Here is a 16525-nt window from a genome sequence, read left to right on the forward strand (position 1 = left end):
ATTCAGGATTGTAGGTGAGGCCTGATTTCTAGTGCCACAGATTCACACCATTTCACTGGATATAAATAGAGGAATGATCAGAGGCTGACGGTTGGCTTCAAAGGCAGAGAGGGTAAGAAGGAGACGCCATCAGCTTCAAGCCAACTTCTTCGTAAGGTGCAGTCTGTCCTCAGCCGTCAGAGAACAATCTGGAAACAATCTGCTGAGCAGCTGCTCTCATCAACAAACTGTTTATTGTAAGAAAGTGGCTGGGTCAAAGGCTAAACATCAACCCGAGCTGAAAGCATACAGAGCAAAAATCAATACCGTCCCTGCTAAAGAGACCCAGGACTTAGCATGCAGAAAAGAGAGGGTGAGGAACTCATGCTTAGTTCTGAAAGAGTAAAAGTTGGAACAAAACCCCCATATTTCAACATTCAGGGTTCTTCTGCATATTATTCCAACTGGCGACTTGCTGCTATTTGCAGAATGGCCTTGTAATGGGGGCTAAAATGTGGCATTCAACAGGGACATAGAAATCAACTTTGCCCAAAATGTTACAGGGGTTAACATCAGTTGTTTCTCTCTTACATTTGTTTTGCAACAGGACCAACGTGCTCATTATACACATGTGCTTATTATACACAATGCACAGATACTACAGTCCATCTTTAAATATGTCTAATTGGAAACTGGAAGGCTGACTGAACATGAGATTATACGAAGAGATTGTTTCATTTTAGGTATGACAGTGGAATTGTGATTATGTTTTTAAACAGAGCTCGTATCTTTCAGAGACACATACTAAAATATTTGCAGATGAGAAAACTGAAACAGTATCTGGGAATTCCTTCCAGATAATACTGGCAGAGAAGTGGGTAGAAAGAAGTGAAATAAGATTGGCCATAAATGGATAACTGTGAAGGAGAGTGATGAGTACAGAAGAATTCATTCATTATTTATATTTACTTTTGTATATTTGAAATTTTCTATGAAATGTTTGCTTTTACTTGTGTGTAAAGTTCAACAGTTACTTTGAAAGAAAAAAGTTTCCTTAAATATAAGAAAAGTATTAACCTACCGAGGCAAATTAATTAAGTCATATGCCATGGTATTGCTAGGTATCCAATTTAACGTTTTTGAGCAATGTCCGAGATATGGTTGTTATGTCCTGAGTTGAACGATGGAGAAGTAGAAAGAGATGCTCAAAGTGTTCCCACTGCATACGTGCTCCAGCAAGCCAGAATGTGACACAGAAACAGATAAGACGGTTTCCTATGGTTTAATTGCAGTATGGGGCATGAGGACATACGTGAGCTGCTAGAAAAACCCAACTGTCATAAATAATGGGGACCAAGTTGTTAAAAGACAAGTTAGCACACACATTTTGAAAATACAATTTCTTTGTAAATTTGAGGCTGCTATACAGTGTATTGATAATTCTTAAATTAACAGTAAAATTAGAGAATTAGCCTGAAATAATAAAAATAAAGCAGATAGCAAAACATTCTTTCATTGTGCTGAAATTGTGAAGATGTATCTATGGTTTTAACTTGTTCCAATATAAAGATGAAAATGGTAATAATCACAAATTCTTAGAAAAGAATGCATTCAAGGGAACTGCTTAAAAAGTTAAAAAATTTTTTTTTTAGTCTACTTGCTTTGCCAAGACCAGCATAAATACCGCAGAGAGTCCTGGAAAGGATGAGAAAGGTCATCTCGTCTACCCTCCCTCCCAACAGAACACAGAAGGGTCTGGTCATAAGAATTTGGTGACCCACCAGGCACGGTAGCTCATACCTGTAAGGCCAAGTACTTTGGGAAGCTGAGGCGGAAGAATTGTCTGAGCCCAGAAATTTGAGACCAGTTTGGGCAAAAAGTAAGACTCCATCTCTACAAAACAAAAAAGTAAATTAGCCGGGTATGGCGATACCTGCCTGTAGTCCCCGCTACTTGGGAGGCTGAGGTGGGAGATTACCTGAGCTCAGGAGTTCAAGGCTGCAGTGAGCCATGATCGTGCCACTGCACTCCAACCTGAGTGACAGAACAAGACCCTGTCTCAAGAAAAAAAAAAAAAAAAAAAAGACACCCACCCTAGTGGGAAGGTGGGGCAGAGATGGGGTAGTTAATGGATGCAAAAAATTAAAATAAATAAAAAGAATGAATAAGACCTAGTATTTGATAGCACAACAGAGTGACTACAGTCAATAATAATTTAATTGCACATGTTCAAATAACTAAAAGAATATAATTTGTTTGTAACATAAAGGATAAATGCTTGAGGAGACAGGTACCCCATTTTATATGATGTGATTATTATGCACAGCATGCCTGTATCAAAGCATCTCATGCATCCCATAAATGTATACACCTACTATGTACCTATTAAATTAAAATTAAAAATTTTTTTAAAAGCTATCTACCCAGACAAACTCATTTGGCCAACCTGAGACACTACACCTAACCCCAACATCACAGAAGGAAAAAATACACAGAGCAAAACCTTCAAAATTATAGACCTTTGACCTTTAATGCATTTTATGAACTAAAAAGCTACAGAAAAACTTAAATCCTGAAATGTATCAAGGTTGCCTATGAAAAGTAATCTCGACAATCCTAGGCAGAGTCTGGCTATCCCCCCACCCCCATATTAACCATCATTTTTTAATTTATGAAACTACTGTTTGCTGTTTCTTTTAAAAGGTGTATTTTCTTATTTATGGAAATTAAAAACAGGAAGAGGGATCAGTGGTGCCATCATTCAATCAGTCTTCAATGAACTGCTCTACGTAGGATTCATTTTTGTTCAGAGAAGAGAGCAACTTACCAAATGTTTACCTACGGCATACAAAAGCAAACTCAGTAAGTTTTCTGAGAAGAATATTCACTTTCGGCCAGGCACAGTGGCTCACGCCTGTAATCCCAGCACTCTGGGGAGCTGAGGCAGGCGGATCACAAGGTCAGGAGTCCAAGACCAGCCTGACCAACATGGTGAAACCCCATCTCTACTAAAAATACAAAAACTAGCTGGGCGTGGTGGTGTGTGCCTGTAATTCCAGCACTCAGGAGGCTGAGGCAGGAGAATCGCTTGAACTCGGGAGGTGGAGGTTGCAGTGAGCCGAGATCGTGCCACTGCACTCCAGCCCGGGTGACACAGCGAGACTTCGTCTCAAAGAAAAAGAAAAAAAAAAAAGAATATTCACTTTCAACTTTAATTTTTTAAACTTTTCCTTAATGCATATAGGAGGCAGGTTGATTTAAACTAAAAGTTTTTATAGACCAGTGGCTCAGGAAAGCCTCATGGTGGGTGAAACTGACAAGGGTCCTATGATACACATGTTCAGGACCCAGCGATCTAGCTGACTGCTGACGGGCAACGCTGTTCTCCTTTCGCTCACACCTAGAATCTGAATCTCAGCCTCGGAGGCGCAGCAGCACAGTGCCAAAGCAGCCCTCCTCTTCACCCACAGCCCCTGTCCCCCGCACTCAGACACACATGCCAGAGACCCACCAGAGACACAAACACCTACACAACAAAATTGTGCTGTGAACCTCGTTGCGTCAAGGGAAAGTACATTTCCCTTTTACCAGAAATCTCCAGACCCGCTACTCTAAGTCTTCTCTCACTCTCTGGGAGAAATGACCACTCCATAAAGGCACGTTCTATCTCAGCAATCTTAAGTTTTTTTGTAGTTCTGGTTAAAACAGACATATGCACTTAAATAAATAAATATATAAATGTATATGCATAGATATTATCATAATAACTATATGTATTCATACGGTTGAAATTTTAAAAACTCAAATACCCTTAAAAGTATCGATTAAAACAGACTCTGTTTTTTTAAATTAAAGCCATGTTCGTCGATTCACGAAACAAAATTTGAGTTACAGAATTTTTTTGTAAGGGACAGTAGCTCCAATGATCAACAAGAACTGAAATTATAGTCTTTAACTCCAATATTTCTTTTTTAGAAAAAAATATTTATTTTAATTGACAAGTAAAAAATATGTACATTTCTGGTATACCACATGATGCTTTGATATATGTGTATGTTGCGGAACAGAAACTCCAATATTCCTTCCACTGATTCTATTATTAAACCAAAGCCTAAAAACATTTTAAGAAAGAAAATACCCACGACACCAGCAGAGGGATAATGTAGAATTGTACTGGAAACATGTAGTACCTGGATAGCTGTGCGGCCACTCAGCACACAGTACCTGGGAAGACGCAGCCACACACAGGCAGCTACAACAAAACGAAGAAATTGGGAAGATCTCTCAGAACAAAGGAGTCTTCCCTTCTTATCTCCAGGAGAAAGTGCCTGAGGGACAGACAGACAGACTAACCTTGGCTGAGTTTTCCTGCTTTCACGAGGAAGCCCGCAAAATCCTCCTGGTGCTGCCCAGCATCGGCCGAGCTCCAGCACAGGAGCGCTCTCCTTGCACCCCAAGTTGTTTCTCCCCTTACCACTCAGGCGGGGGAAATGGGGGATTAAACACCACTCAGGTCCACAAACTGCCTGTCAGTTTTGAAACCCCCGAAACACTATAAACATTTTTCCAAGACAGTCATTGCAAATCTCCGGGTGGCATTCTCAAATCATTAGCATGCATGGAAACAAAATGTGCTCCCCAGCTATAATTCACATCCCAAGAACTGAAGGAGAACATTTATCAAATGGGATTCGGGTCTCAGACCCCGACATTCCTGAGCTGACACCACCAGCTCTGCAGCCCGGGAGCGCCAGACTCAACGGTTCCATCATCGCCGGGCGCCCCACGGCCGCACCCACCTCCAGCTCTGGTCCTTGGCCCTGCACCTGATCACAGGAGCCCTTTGATCATGCTCTCTAACCCGGCACCAGTATGGGCTTATTCCTAGGATGTGTTTTTTGAACTTGGGAGACAAAAATCCACGCGTGAGAATGTTCTAAGCCCTTCTGGAGACAGCCTCCACTGACTTCCCCGGGAGGTGAGGCCAGAATCCGTACCCGCTCACACATGGCAGCTATTAGGAAGCCTGGGTAGGAGACAAAAAGCATGTGGTCTTGGAGGATTTTTTTATTCCAAAAGAGGCCGTTTCCCATCCACAAGTTTGTGACTGCATAAACAGTGGATATAAATAGACGGAGGAAAGAAAACCACGCTTCTTAGACGGGATGCTATCCCAAGAAGGAAAGTGCTGAGCGGTAATGTTCCCTCGGCCTCGGAGACCTTATCACCCCTTCCCCAGGCCAGACAGCAAAGACCGCAACGCACAGAAGCCAGAATCATCACAAAACTAATTAAACGTGGAAAACAACAAAAGCGTTTGTGCAGATTTCCCACAAGCACACATCTCTGCCCCGGGTATTTACTCTGCAGGCGCTACTTTGAGGCACACTTGTGGAAACAAGATTCAAGTAAAAAGACAGGACACACAGTAGCTGAAAAGCCTTCTTCCCACAAAAATAAAACATTCTAAAGGGAGCACAGGAAAACCCCCCAAGAATGATTTCTTTTGCAATTCAACGTCAAAACCCATCATGTCACCTTTTGCCACGGGTATTATGTTTGATAACAGGAAGTCAGTCAAAATGAACAAAACATTTCCAGCGTAGGTGAAGGGCGAAGGAAGAAAGAAAGGAGAGAAAGAGGTATATGAAAGACCCTTAAAAACATTCATAGCTATAAAAGCTTTTAAATGTTTGCTTTAATCTGCCAGCTGCCTTTAGCCGGTGCCGTATTGTAAAACAGCCGCACAAGACCACAGCAGCCACATGTCAAAAGCTATTCAAGGTGCACCTGGAATTCTGACTTCCTCTCTAATTTGGATCTCGAAAAATTATTTTTAAGCTGTATTTTAAAGTTATGCCCAAAGCTTTGCCCTATCTATACATTCGAGACTCAGAACTAGGATTAAAAATAGGAGAAGGGGAGGACTCCACATCAAGAACTATGCTAAAAAACGGCAGGCAAAGATTTTTTTTAAGTGGAGAATTCTAATTAACTCATTAGAAAAATACATGAAGCCAGGTGCGGTGGCTCATGCCTGTAATCCCAGCACTTTGGGGGGCTGAGGCGGGCGGATCACCTGACGTCAGGAGTTTGAGACCAGCCTGACTAACATGGTGAAACCCTGTCTCTACTAAAAATACAAAAATTAGCCGGGCATCGTGACGGGCACCTGTAACCCCAGCTACTTGGTAGGCTAAGGCAGGAGAATCGCTTGAACCTAGGAGGCACAGGCTGCAGTGAGCAGAGATCGCACCATTGCACTCCAGCCTAGGCGACAAGAGCAAGACTCCATCTCAAAAAAAAAAAACCGACAGAAACGAAAAATACATAAGCCTCTTCACTGTCCTGTACACCAGCTTCCTCTCCCGGGGGCAAGGACTCCTTCCCTGCCCTGCCCTACTTATCAGGGTCACTGTGAGACCCAAATGAGATGGCGATACAGGTAAGAAAAGCTTGGTTAACTAGAATGCATGCCACAAAGATGAGGAATTATCCCTCGTTTTCCAGAAACTTGTGTAGCAAGGGCTTGTACTTAGTAGGCACACAGATGTTTGCTACATGAAGGGGCCAGTTAGAGAAGGAGGAACAACTGTGTGGTATGTATGACTGAGTCTAAGTTTCTTCATAAAGCTACCAAAGTCTGAAAAGCAGCTCCATCTCAGTATGTTCATGTACATCAAATCATCATGCTGCATACCTTAAATATATACAATAAAAAAAAAATGTAACATAAAGGACTTCCCGGAGTAGAAGGGCCTGTACCCGTTTTTTGATATGTTTACAAGTATCTAAACTATCCTTACCAACAAAACCTGCTTTTTATGGGGGAAAAAGTTTCACAGTAAAAATTCGGGGTTAAATCAAAATGAAATGTCATAACTAGTTTTTGTTTTTAAGTACGTATTATCCATTCCACAACTCCCCACTACCAAAATCACACAAACACACCTCATGGTGATTCTGCCCGAATATTTCAGTAACAAACTCAGTTGTCACTTCTTGTGACAGCTACATCTTGATCCCAACTGGACACAGGACCCCTGCTAAGAGTCCAGCCGGCTTCTATTTCTCAGGTCACCTACACACTGTTAGCCACCGTTGGCCACGATGAACACCCACAAGGTTCCCAAGCTTTTTCATTTTGGAAAAAATCTCGTGCTCCCCAGATCCTAAGCGGATGTCCCAGGCTACGGGAGCAATGCACAAGCTCTCTAGTTCCCCAAGGTAAAGGTGCTGACCTTCCTGGGGGCAGCACATCCAGTTCCCCAAGGTAAAGGTGCCAACTTTCCTGGGGGTGGCACATCCCACCCTCTTCTGCTTCCTCTGGCCTCACTGGGGGGATCAAAAGGGATCCGCTGGCAGGTAACTCTGCGGGGGTGGAGGGTGGGGGGCTGGCTCTGCCCCACACACAGGTTCAGGTCCCAGCCGGTCCTAACCCACCAGCTGCCCCTTCCAGTGAGACCCTGCAGAGCGTGGCAGCCTGTGCTCTTTCTTTCTGCCACTGCTCTGGCAGAGATAAAAAGGAAAATGGAATCCAGAGAAACAGAAACAAGGCAGCTAGCTTCTCAACTAGGAAAGAATTATGTTTTCTCTAGAACATCAGATTTGATAGAAAATAAAATCTATTAAAATGTTTCTATAAAATATAAAAGAATTATGTTTCTTCTGGCATTCTGTAAGGGAAAGGATTGTGTTTCTTCTATAAAATCAGTGTCTCTCAAAAACATTCATGTCCCAGCACAGTAAAGATGTATTGCTGCTAACTGCCTGTCACCCACTGGTGGCGGGAAGATGTGGTGGCTACCAGCTGATCTCACCCAGGACACCCCACAGTGAGCCACATGGTGTATCAGTCTCTCACCCACCAACATCTGCAGAGAGGAAGCCATGGAGAGGTCCCCATATATATGGTCTTGGAAAACAGTTCAAAGGGCTCTGCCAAGAAACTGGAACATCCAAGCAGGGGTAGGGCACCCCAGGGTACCTTCCACCCACAGAAGCAAAAGGACAGCTTCAGCTTGGAGGCCCCCACACATCAACTCAGAGCTCACAGTTAACCCTGGGAGTCACAGCTGCCACAGGCCATGAACAAGAGTCACGTGTTTTACTATCAAAGCGAACCCTTTCTAAATAATATGTCAAATATTATTATTAACCAAAGTATCAACACCTATGAGATTCCCTGCCTTTTAACATTCAAATATGACCATGTGTGAGATGCCTTCAAAGTCCAATGACACGCAGTCATTTGTAGTTTTTAATAACTAATTAGGCTCATTATAAAATAACTCATAACAAATAACCAATTTGGCTCATTATAAAATAACTAACAACAAATAACTAATTTGGCTTATTATACATATAATCATTATAGAAAATTTGGAAAATACAGAGAAAGTTTTAAAAGATTATTAAAATCACCCTTAAGCACTCCACCAGAAATAAGTCCTATACATACCAGATTTCCTTCCAGTCTTGCAGTCTTGTTTCTTTTTTTTTTTTTTTGAGACAGGGTCTCACTCTGTTGCCCGAGCTGGAGTGCAGTGGTGCATCATAGCTCACTACAGCCTCAACATCCCTGGCTCAGGCAATCCTCCTGCCTCAGCCTCCTGAGTAGCTGGGACTACAGGTATGCACCACCATGCCTGGCTAATTTTTGTATCTTTTGTAAAGAATACGAAATTCTGCCAGGTTGCCCAGGCTGGTCTCAAACTCCTGGGCTTGAGCGATCCACCTGCCTCAGCCTCCCAAGGCATTGGGATTATAGGCGTGAGCCACTGCACCTGGCCCAGTCTTCTTTCTATGGAGATAGGTGTGTGGTAAATGTGTGTTTGTGTGTTTGTTTTATGGTTTAACTTTTGTCATTTTGCTGAGACCCAAATTTCAATCCTGCTCCTGGGAGGTTCAATTAAACGTGAAAGCCTTGGCTGGAGGAAGCCCAGCTCAGCCGCCCACAGCCTGCACCTCAGCCAAGCCCTGCTTCCTCTTGGTGTTGTGCACGGTGATGCTGATGGAGTCACACATGACTGGGTTTTATAGTGGGAATCACATGCTACCATGGTGTTTGGGTATCGATGAAGGTCTCAGAGCACATCCTTCACAAATGCCAAGGGCTGACCGTCGTTGAGGCGAGTGTTTTTTCTCTTTGGGTCTTGGTGCTATTCTTTCCAGTTATATCACAGTAATGGAGAAGCACATAAATCTTCTGCGCTATTCGTCATAAAGAGCAAGTGTCAAGGCACCAAACTGTGTAAACACAGCTGGTACGCAGTAAAACTATTTAGATAACTAGCGTATTTATTTTGTTCTTTCATGTCCCATACTATAATAGTACCTAGGACACAGTAAACGTTGAATGAAAGATGAATATTATTAACTGGGACACTGAAATAATTTCTGCAGACCCAAAAGAAAGTGCCACCAATATAATGGAAAACTATAAAATTATACTATGTGAAACTGATATAGACAGAAAAAAATTAAATCTCTGAAGAACAACTTTATAGTTCTACAGTCCTGTATGCGAGGCAGCCTAGCTCAGCAGCGACACCCTGTGGTGAGAGATCTTTGATTTCCAGCAACAGAGTATCTTGCAGGGCACAGGAAGCAGAAAGCCAGCCCAGGCATCCAATCCCTAAGGCAGGTGATGAGCGGAACGGACTGGCAGGATTTAGCAGATGACTGGGTGCCAAGATCCTCTCCATGGAACTTAATTCCGTGAGGATGACTGAGATCTGTTAAGTAGGGATGCCGGAAAGAAAACCAAATACAAGGTACAAACCCAATTCCATTCCCAGTCTCTGTGGTCCAGATCTATAAATACTGACCCATAGCACAGTGACTAGATGCAGGAGGAATTCAGCTGCCTCCGGAAAGACCATCTCAGGCAGTGCATATCCACCTTCAAATTCATTTGCACTATAATCCTTTAGAGAACTTGTATTCCAAGAAAACATCATATAAAACCTTGACTTCTGCCATTTCCTTCTACAGCAGATTCAAGGACACCTAAGCAGAGTTAATAAACATTAAGAGGCCGGGCGTGCCATGCCTGTAATCCCAACATTTTGGAAAGCTAAGGCAGGCAGATTGCTTGAACTCAGGAGTTCAAGACCAGCCTGGGCAACATGGTGAAACCCTGTCTCTACAAAAAGTATTAAAAATTAGCCAGGCATGGTGATGCACACCTGTAGTCCCAGCTACTCGGGGGGCTGAGGTGGGAGGATCGCTTGAGCTTGGGAAGTGGAGGCTGCAGTGAGTCATGATTGTACCACTACACTCCAGCCTGGGCAACAGAGCAAGACCCTGCCTCAAAAACTAAAAATAAACATTAAGAAATGAGGATATGTACAACATACACGTACTCATTCCATTCCTTGAGCTCCCAAAGTAAAGCAGAATTCAGTCAGAAATAAGCAGCTGAGAGGAAAGTAGTCCACAGCACAGATATCCAAGAAAATCAACAAGGCCAAGTGGAGGGCCCACAATGGGAAGTGAACATTTCTGAAAATAATTATTTTCCAAAGTTATTATGTAATTTAGTAGGGAGTGTCCACATATGTGTATACAGAGCAAATATTTGCTTTAATCATGTTCAAGCATTTCATTCCCAAAGTTTGTGAAAGGGGAAATCAACACTCCCTCAATTGATCAATGAACAGGTGAAAAAGTATCACCTCCCACTGCCCCAGGCTGTTTAAAAAACTGGAAGGACAAAAATGTGAAGCATCTGTTGTGTGCTTGAATATAAGCAGACACATAATACAAAGCCCTGACATGGGTATTTCAGGTTATACTCATCCTAAATACACCAGAAATGCCAAGAGTTCCAAATTTCCACTCACAGGAGAATAACCTGGGGCAGGGCCACTCTTCCTATCCACTGCACTGTCCAAGAGTCCGGAGGTCAAGTCCGAAGACCAGCATGATCAGAACTCCGAGAAAGGGCAGGGAGCTCTGCCAAGGGCAAGGCCAGGCCACCTCACTCCCGGACTTCCCCAGCAGGGAGCCTCAGAGCAGGCACTCGCTAAGGTAACCAGCCCCAGCCCTCCATCCCCAGGAAAAGACTGACAGAGAAGGTCTAGGGGACTGGCAGTGCTCTCAGATTTTCTGTCTTCTCCAAGTGAGCCCATCACACCTAGATAGCTCATAGCTCTGCTCTCCTCCAAAAACTAAGGGACATAGTGTAACACAAAAGAAAGTGCCTCCTTTTTAAAAAATGTTGGGATGAGAGGTATAATTTGTTCGTTTCAAGAGAAAGTAGGTAAGTTTAGTGTTTAAAGTCACCTAGACTATTGGGTGTTTGCAGAAACTACATGGTTATGTCATTCAACTCACAAATTTGTCTGTTCAGAGAAGACAACAGAAATAGACAAAATAATTTGTCACAATGACTATGAAACTGATAGTATGGCCAAGCAGGGGGATTAGCAGGAACATACACCTGGAGAATCTGGCGACCTGCCCAAAACCAGGTATCAATCACAGGCAGCAAGTGCAGGCACGAGCCAAGAGAATTCCCGAACACATTCCCAGCTCTGTGGGCATTTTCCTGTTAGACATGACTCACAGACGTGAAACCCAGAGCGCTGTTGCCACAAGATGGCAGACATTAGCACAAATGTGATCGTTCCAAAGATTCGCCGAAAGCGGCTCAAATCAAAACAAATGTTTTCAATCCCAAATGAATAAAATTACAGTTTCTGAATATACTCTTGACACAGGGACCCTCTTCCCCCTAACGTGGAAAGGGCCACACCTGCAGACTTAACACCTTTCTAAACTCTACTAGTTGTCCCTCTCTTATATATAATCCTCCCCCAACAAAATGAATATTTGCACATCTTGAAGATGATTTCCAAACCCAAAGTCAAAACAGAAATGAAAAATCAAAACCAACCAAAATAAAACAATTAAGGCAATGGGTCGCCACTGTGAAGAGGGCCACGTTGCAGCGAGCTCTGCCCAGCTGAGCCCACAACTCACCTCCGCAGCTAACAGCAAGTAAAGAGGAGTTAAGGCAGGAACTTGTTTCATGTCACAGCTGAGGCCAAGGGTTGTCAGAATCTCTCTAAGGACTTCGTATCTTCTAAAATCGCTTGACTTGAGCAAGTTAAAATCTTCTGCAGTTTGCACTATGTTGGAGCTGGGAGGTAGTTCTAAGTGCACCTGAAGGGGAAAGATAGCACTATGTAAACTGAGGGCACTCACAGGCAATAAGAAAAACAGTTTCTTTTTTCTTTTTCTTTTTTTTTTTTAAATTTAGAGACAGGATCTCATTATGTTGCCCAGGCTGGTCTTCAACTCCTGGGCTCAAACAATCCTCCCACCTCAGCCTCCCAAAGTGCTGGGATTACATGTATGAGCCACCACACCTGGCCAAAAAATTTCTTTACCAGTTTTCTTCTCCAAGTGAGCACATCACACCCAGATAGCTCATAGCTTTGTTCTCCTCTGAAAATTAAGGGACACAGTATAACCCACAAGAGAAAACTTGAACATGAATTTTTCTAATTACCAATAGCATATAAACTCTGAAGCTGAATATCTGGAAAGTCATGGCCAACAAGAAAACAATTCCAAAGAGCCTACTCAAATTGTGGTTGTCAGGCGAGAGGCCATGGTGGAAATGACCCTGGACAGTCATTGTCTCTCTCCAGGTACTGATATTCCACACTCATCAGTCATACGACCTTCCACAAGTTACTTAACTTGGTTATAGGAACAAAATATCTAGGGTTGGGCGCGGTGGCTCACGCATGTAATCCCAGCACTTTGGGAGGCCGAGGCGGGCAGATCACCTGAGGCTGGGAGTTCAAGACCAGCCTGACCAACATGGAGAAACCCCGTCTCTACTAAAAATACAAAATTAGCCAGGCATGGTTGCACAAGCCTGTAATCCCAGCTACTCAGGAGGCTCAGGCAGGAGAATCGCTTGAATCCAGGAGGCAGAAGTTGCGGTGAGCTGAGATAGCGCCATTGCACTCCAACCTGGGCAACAAGGGTGAAACTCCATCGCAAAAAAAAAAAAAAAAGACCTAGAAAGACAGTTGTGCTGAAAACCTAATTGCTAGTGAGTTCAGGGAGGCAAATGGGTCATGCTGGAAACTTCCATTTTGCCTATTAGCCATAACTGGAAAACAATACCTAGGAAGAGAGCAGCCTTATTCATCATTTTAAGAGCATTTGCAGGAGGCTGGGCATAGTGACTCACATCTGTAATCCCAACACTTTGGAAGGCCAAGATGGGAGGATTGCTTGAGCCTAGGAGTTTCAGACCAGCCTGGACAACATAGTGAAACCCTGTCTCTACAAAAAATACAAAAATTAGCCAGGCGTGGGTGGTGCAGCTGTAGTCCCAACTACTTGGGAGGCTGAGCTGGGAGGATCCCTTGAACCCAGGAGGTTGAGGCTGCAGTGAGCCATGATCATGCCGCTGCACTCCAGCCTGGGCAACAGAGTGCGACCATTAAAAAAAAAAGAGAGAGAGAGAGAGAGACAGAGTTTGCAGGAATTCAAAACAGCAGGTCCTTGAATAATATTGTTTCACTCAAAGTCATTTTGTTATGATGTTGATGAGGGGAAAAAGAAATCACTTCCCAGCCGGGTCCACGGTCTATGGGTCCGCACACTCTCCCCACGTCTGCACGGGTTTTCTCTGTTTCTCCGTTTTCCTCCCACATCCCCAAGCTGTGCACATTAGGTGAACCGATGCGTCTACATGGTCCTGATCTGAGCAAGTGTGAGTACGGGTGTGAGTGTGCCCTGCGATGGGAGGGCATCCTGGCCAGGGCTGGCTCCCCCACCAGTACCCTGAGCTTTCAGGATGAGCTCCAGCCACGCGGCCACCCACCATGCTGAACTGAAATAATTAGGTAAATAATTATCTTATGTTTTTATTAATCTTTCTTAAATATACATATAATTCATATTTATTTCAGTGTTTCAGTGTTTTGGCCTTTATTTAGAAGTCTGGTGATGTCTTTGTGACCAGAAATACACCATGGGAACTGACTTCTTGTTTATATCAATTAGCCTATGGTAACATTGGTTTCATTGTATGTCATTTCACTTAAGTGTGCAGTTTCCAAGAACCTATCAACAACTTTAAGTGAGGACTTACTGAGGAAGGAGTAGGATTTCTTGGACACCAGAAAGGCCTTTGCTTCCACCCTCCTTCCCCTGATTGAATTTTAAGATTTGGAACTTCACCTAGTTACTTCAGGCTTTGTTGTCTAGTTAAAATTAAAATATCTCCACCTATCAACAGCCTTTGTCTTGGTATGAAGGAACTTACTGGAACCTCTAGCTCCCCTGAGATCAGATTTTAAATGAGCATTGAAGCCTGGAGGTTGCCAGAACACTGAGTACCCAGAAAAGCAAACTGAGCTCATCTGCCTTATTTTGTTTCAGCTTTGCCTACCGTAGGCAAAGCTTCTAGCCTGATATTATAGAAGTATTATGAAAATAAAAAGCATAGTGCCAGCTTTCAGGCAACTTAAAATCTCTCAATTCCCACCTTAACCAAGCCATATATACTAACCAAATGTTAAAAGTTGAGGCTTGGCTGGGTGTGGTGGCTCATGCCTGTAATCCCAGCACTTTGGCAGGCCGAGGCAGGAGGATCATTTGAGGCCAGGAATTTGAGACCAGCCTGGACAACATGGTGAAACCCCACTGCCACTAAAAATACAAAAATCAGCCAGGCATGGTGGTGCATACCTGTAATCCCAGTTACTTGAGAGGCTGAGGCACAAGAATCCCTTGAACCTGGGAGGCAGAGGTTGCAGTGAGCTGAGATTGTGCCAGTGCACTCCAGCCTGGGTGACAGAGTGAGACTCCGGCTCAAAAAAATAAAGGTTGAGGCCAATCAGAAAAGGTCTGCAGGGCACCGCCCAACATGGTCCCCAAACCACAGCTGATTGGCTGCAGGCTGGCTGCTTCCTCCAAGACTGAGGATGCCAATCAGGGGACAACAGGTCAGGTGCGCCTGTTTGTAGACAGCCCTGGAGAGGGGAAGAGGCAGAAAAGCAAAACCCTCTAAAGAATCCGTATCCTCACCTGAGGTCAGGAGTTCAAAACCAGCCTGACCAACATAGTGAAACCCCATCTCTACTAAAAATACAAAAAAAATTAGCCAGGCCTGGTAGCGCATGCCTGTAATCCCAGCTACTCGGTAGGCTGAGGCAGGAGAATCGCTTGAACCCGGGAGGCAGAGGCTGCAGAGAGCCGAGATCGTACCACTGCACTCCATCCTGGGCAATAAGAATGAAACTCCGTCTCAAAAAAAAAAAAAAAAAATCTGTATCCTACTCAGTGCACTTCTACCCTAAATGTGTACCTCTCCTCTCCGGTGGACAAAGCCATGCCAGTATAGACAAACAGCACAGCGGCGAGACCCATTTAATTCACTTGAGCACACAGCTATCCCGGAGATTAACCCTTACAGGTGGCAGAAATGAAATAAATCAAGTTCTGTTCCCACCAGAGCTGAAGGGATGAGAGCGGTGCTCGACTGAATGCATGTGGACTCGCTGGTCAGGGTGAATACACAGAGTAGCCAAGATGCACACACAGTGAATTGTATGAACTCATTTTCACATGAGAACGATGACAGGATGGAAAACAGGATGGCGCTACAAGCGGGCGGAGTTCCTGGAGATGAGGGGGAAGATGGCCACTGAAACCCCGAGAACTGCTTGGCTTCACTGTCTTAGGGTTTCAAGATGTAGGTGCTTCTACAATGGAAACAAGAAAAGAGGCCACCTCTGGTTCTACGCTCCCAATTAGCAGGGAGAAATGGCATGCCAGAGAGTGTGGGTGGTAGATTTGTACTCCTCGTCCACAGAGGTACTGGACTAGAATCTCATCCTCTGGGTGTAATCCTGTTACCATAATGACAGGTCTATTTCTGTAACTTGGCTTCTTGTAAAAATAAGACTTTTTAGTTGGACCGAAAACCAGAACTAAAAAAATGTCTCCAGCCACAAATGCGTGGAGAGGGTGATACTGGCATCTAATGGGGAGAGACCAGGGATGCTATTCCACAGCCGAAAATGCACAAGACTGTTCCTCGCCATGAAGAATTCTCTGATTCTCGCCATGAAGAATTCTCTGATTTTAAAAGAAAACAAAATCTTTTAAAATCCATTTTAGAGATTTTCTGTGGACAACTTCATAGCAAACTCCTGGTCCTGGTCCATTTGACAGTCAAATGTTAGCATTAATCAACAGCCTTAAGTTTTCCCTGCAAACTTGATCAGTACAGTGAGCACACAAACATTTCCTCTCTTTCTTTATTATTACGAATGGCAAAGGCATCAAATCTGCAGCTTACTTGGCTGGGACACCAGTGCCTAGGGTGCAGCTGTGTTCTGCCCTTGAAATACTTTACCTCCTCTTATTGGGTTACATCATTACTAGATTTATTACAAAGGTGAAGACTATGAAATTGAACAGGGAAAGAGGAAACTAACCAGCCTGTGATAATATTTATTTTTTGATCTCAGTAAGGTATCACAGAGACACAGGCCTGTGGAGAAAA

At 43.7% G+C, this 16525-nt stretch overlaps 1 protein-coding gene across 11 annotated transcripts in view; it reads right to left on the reverse strand.

Annotated features, from left to right (window-relative positions):
• Nucleotides 1-16525, reverse strand: part of HLCS (holocarboxylase synthetase) — a 241658-nt gene that overhangs the window by 169656 nt on the left and 55477 nt on the right. For all 11 annotated transcript variants that reach the window (XM_024239463.3, XM_054542491.2, XM_024239465.3 and 8 more), the window contains one exon: nucleotides 11968-12150. In XM_024239463.3, coding sequence (XP_024095231.3) covers nucleotides 11968-12150 — 183 coding nt within the window. The remainder of the gene's footprint in view (nucleotides 1-11967; nucleotides 12151-16525) is intronic.

Source organism: Pongo abelii, chromosome 22, assembly GCF_028885655.2.
Source record: "Pongo abelii isolate AG06213 chromosome 22, NHGRI_mPonAbe1-v2.0_pri, whole genome shotgun sequence".
In the NCBI taxonomy this organism is placed as follows: domain Eukaryota; kingdom Metazoa; phylum Chordata; class Mammalia; order Primates; family Hominidae; genus Pongo; species Pongo abelii.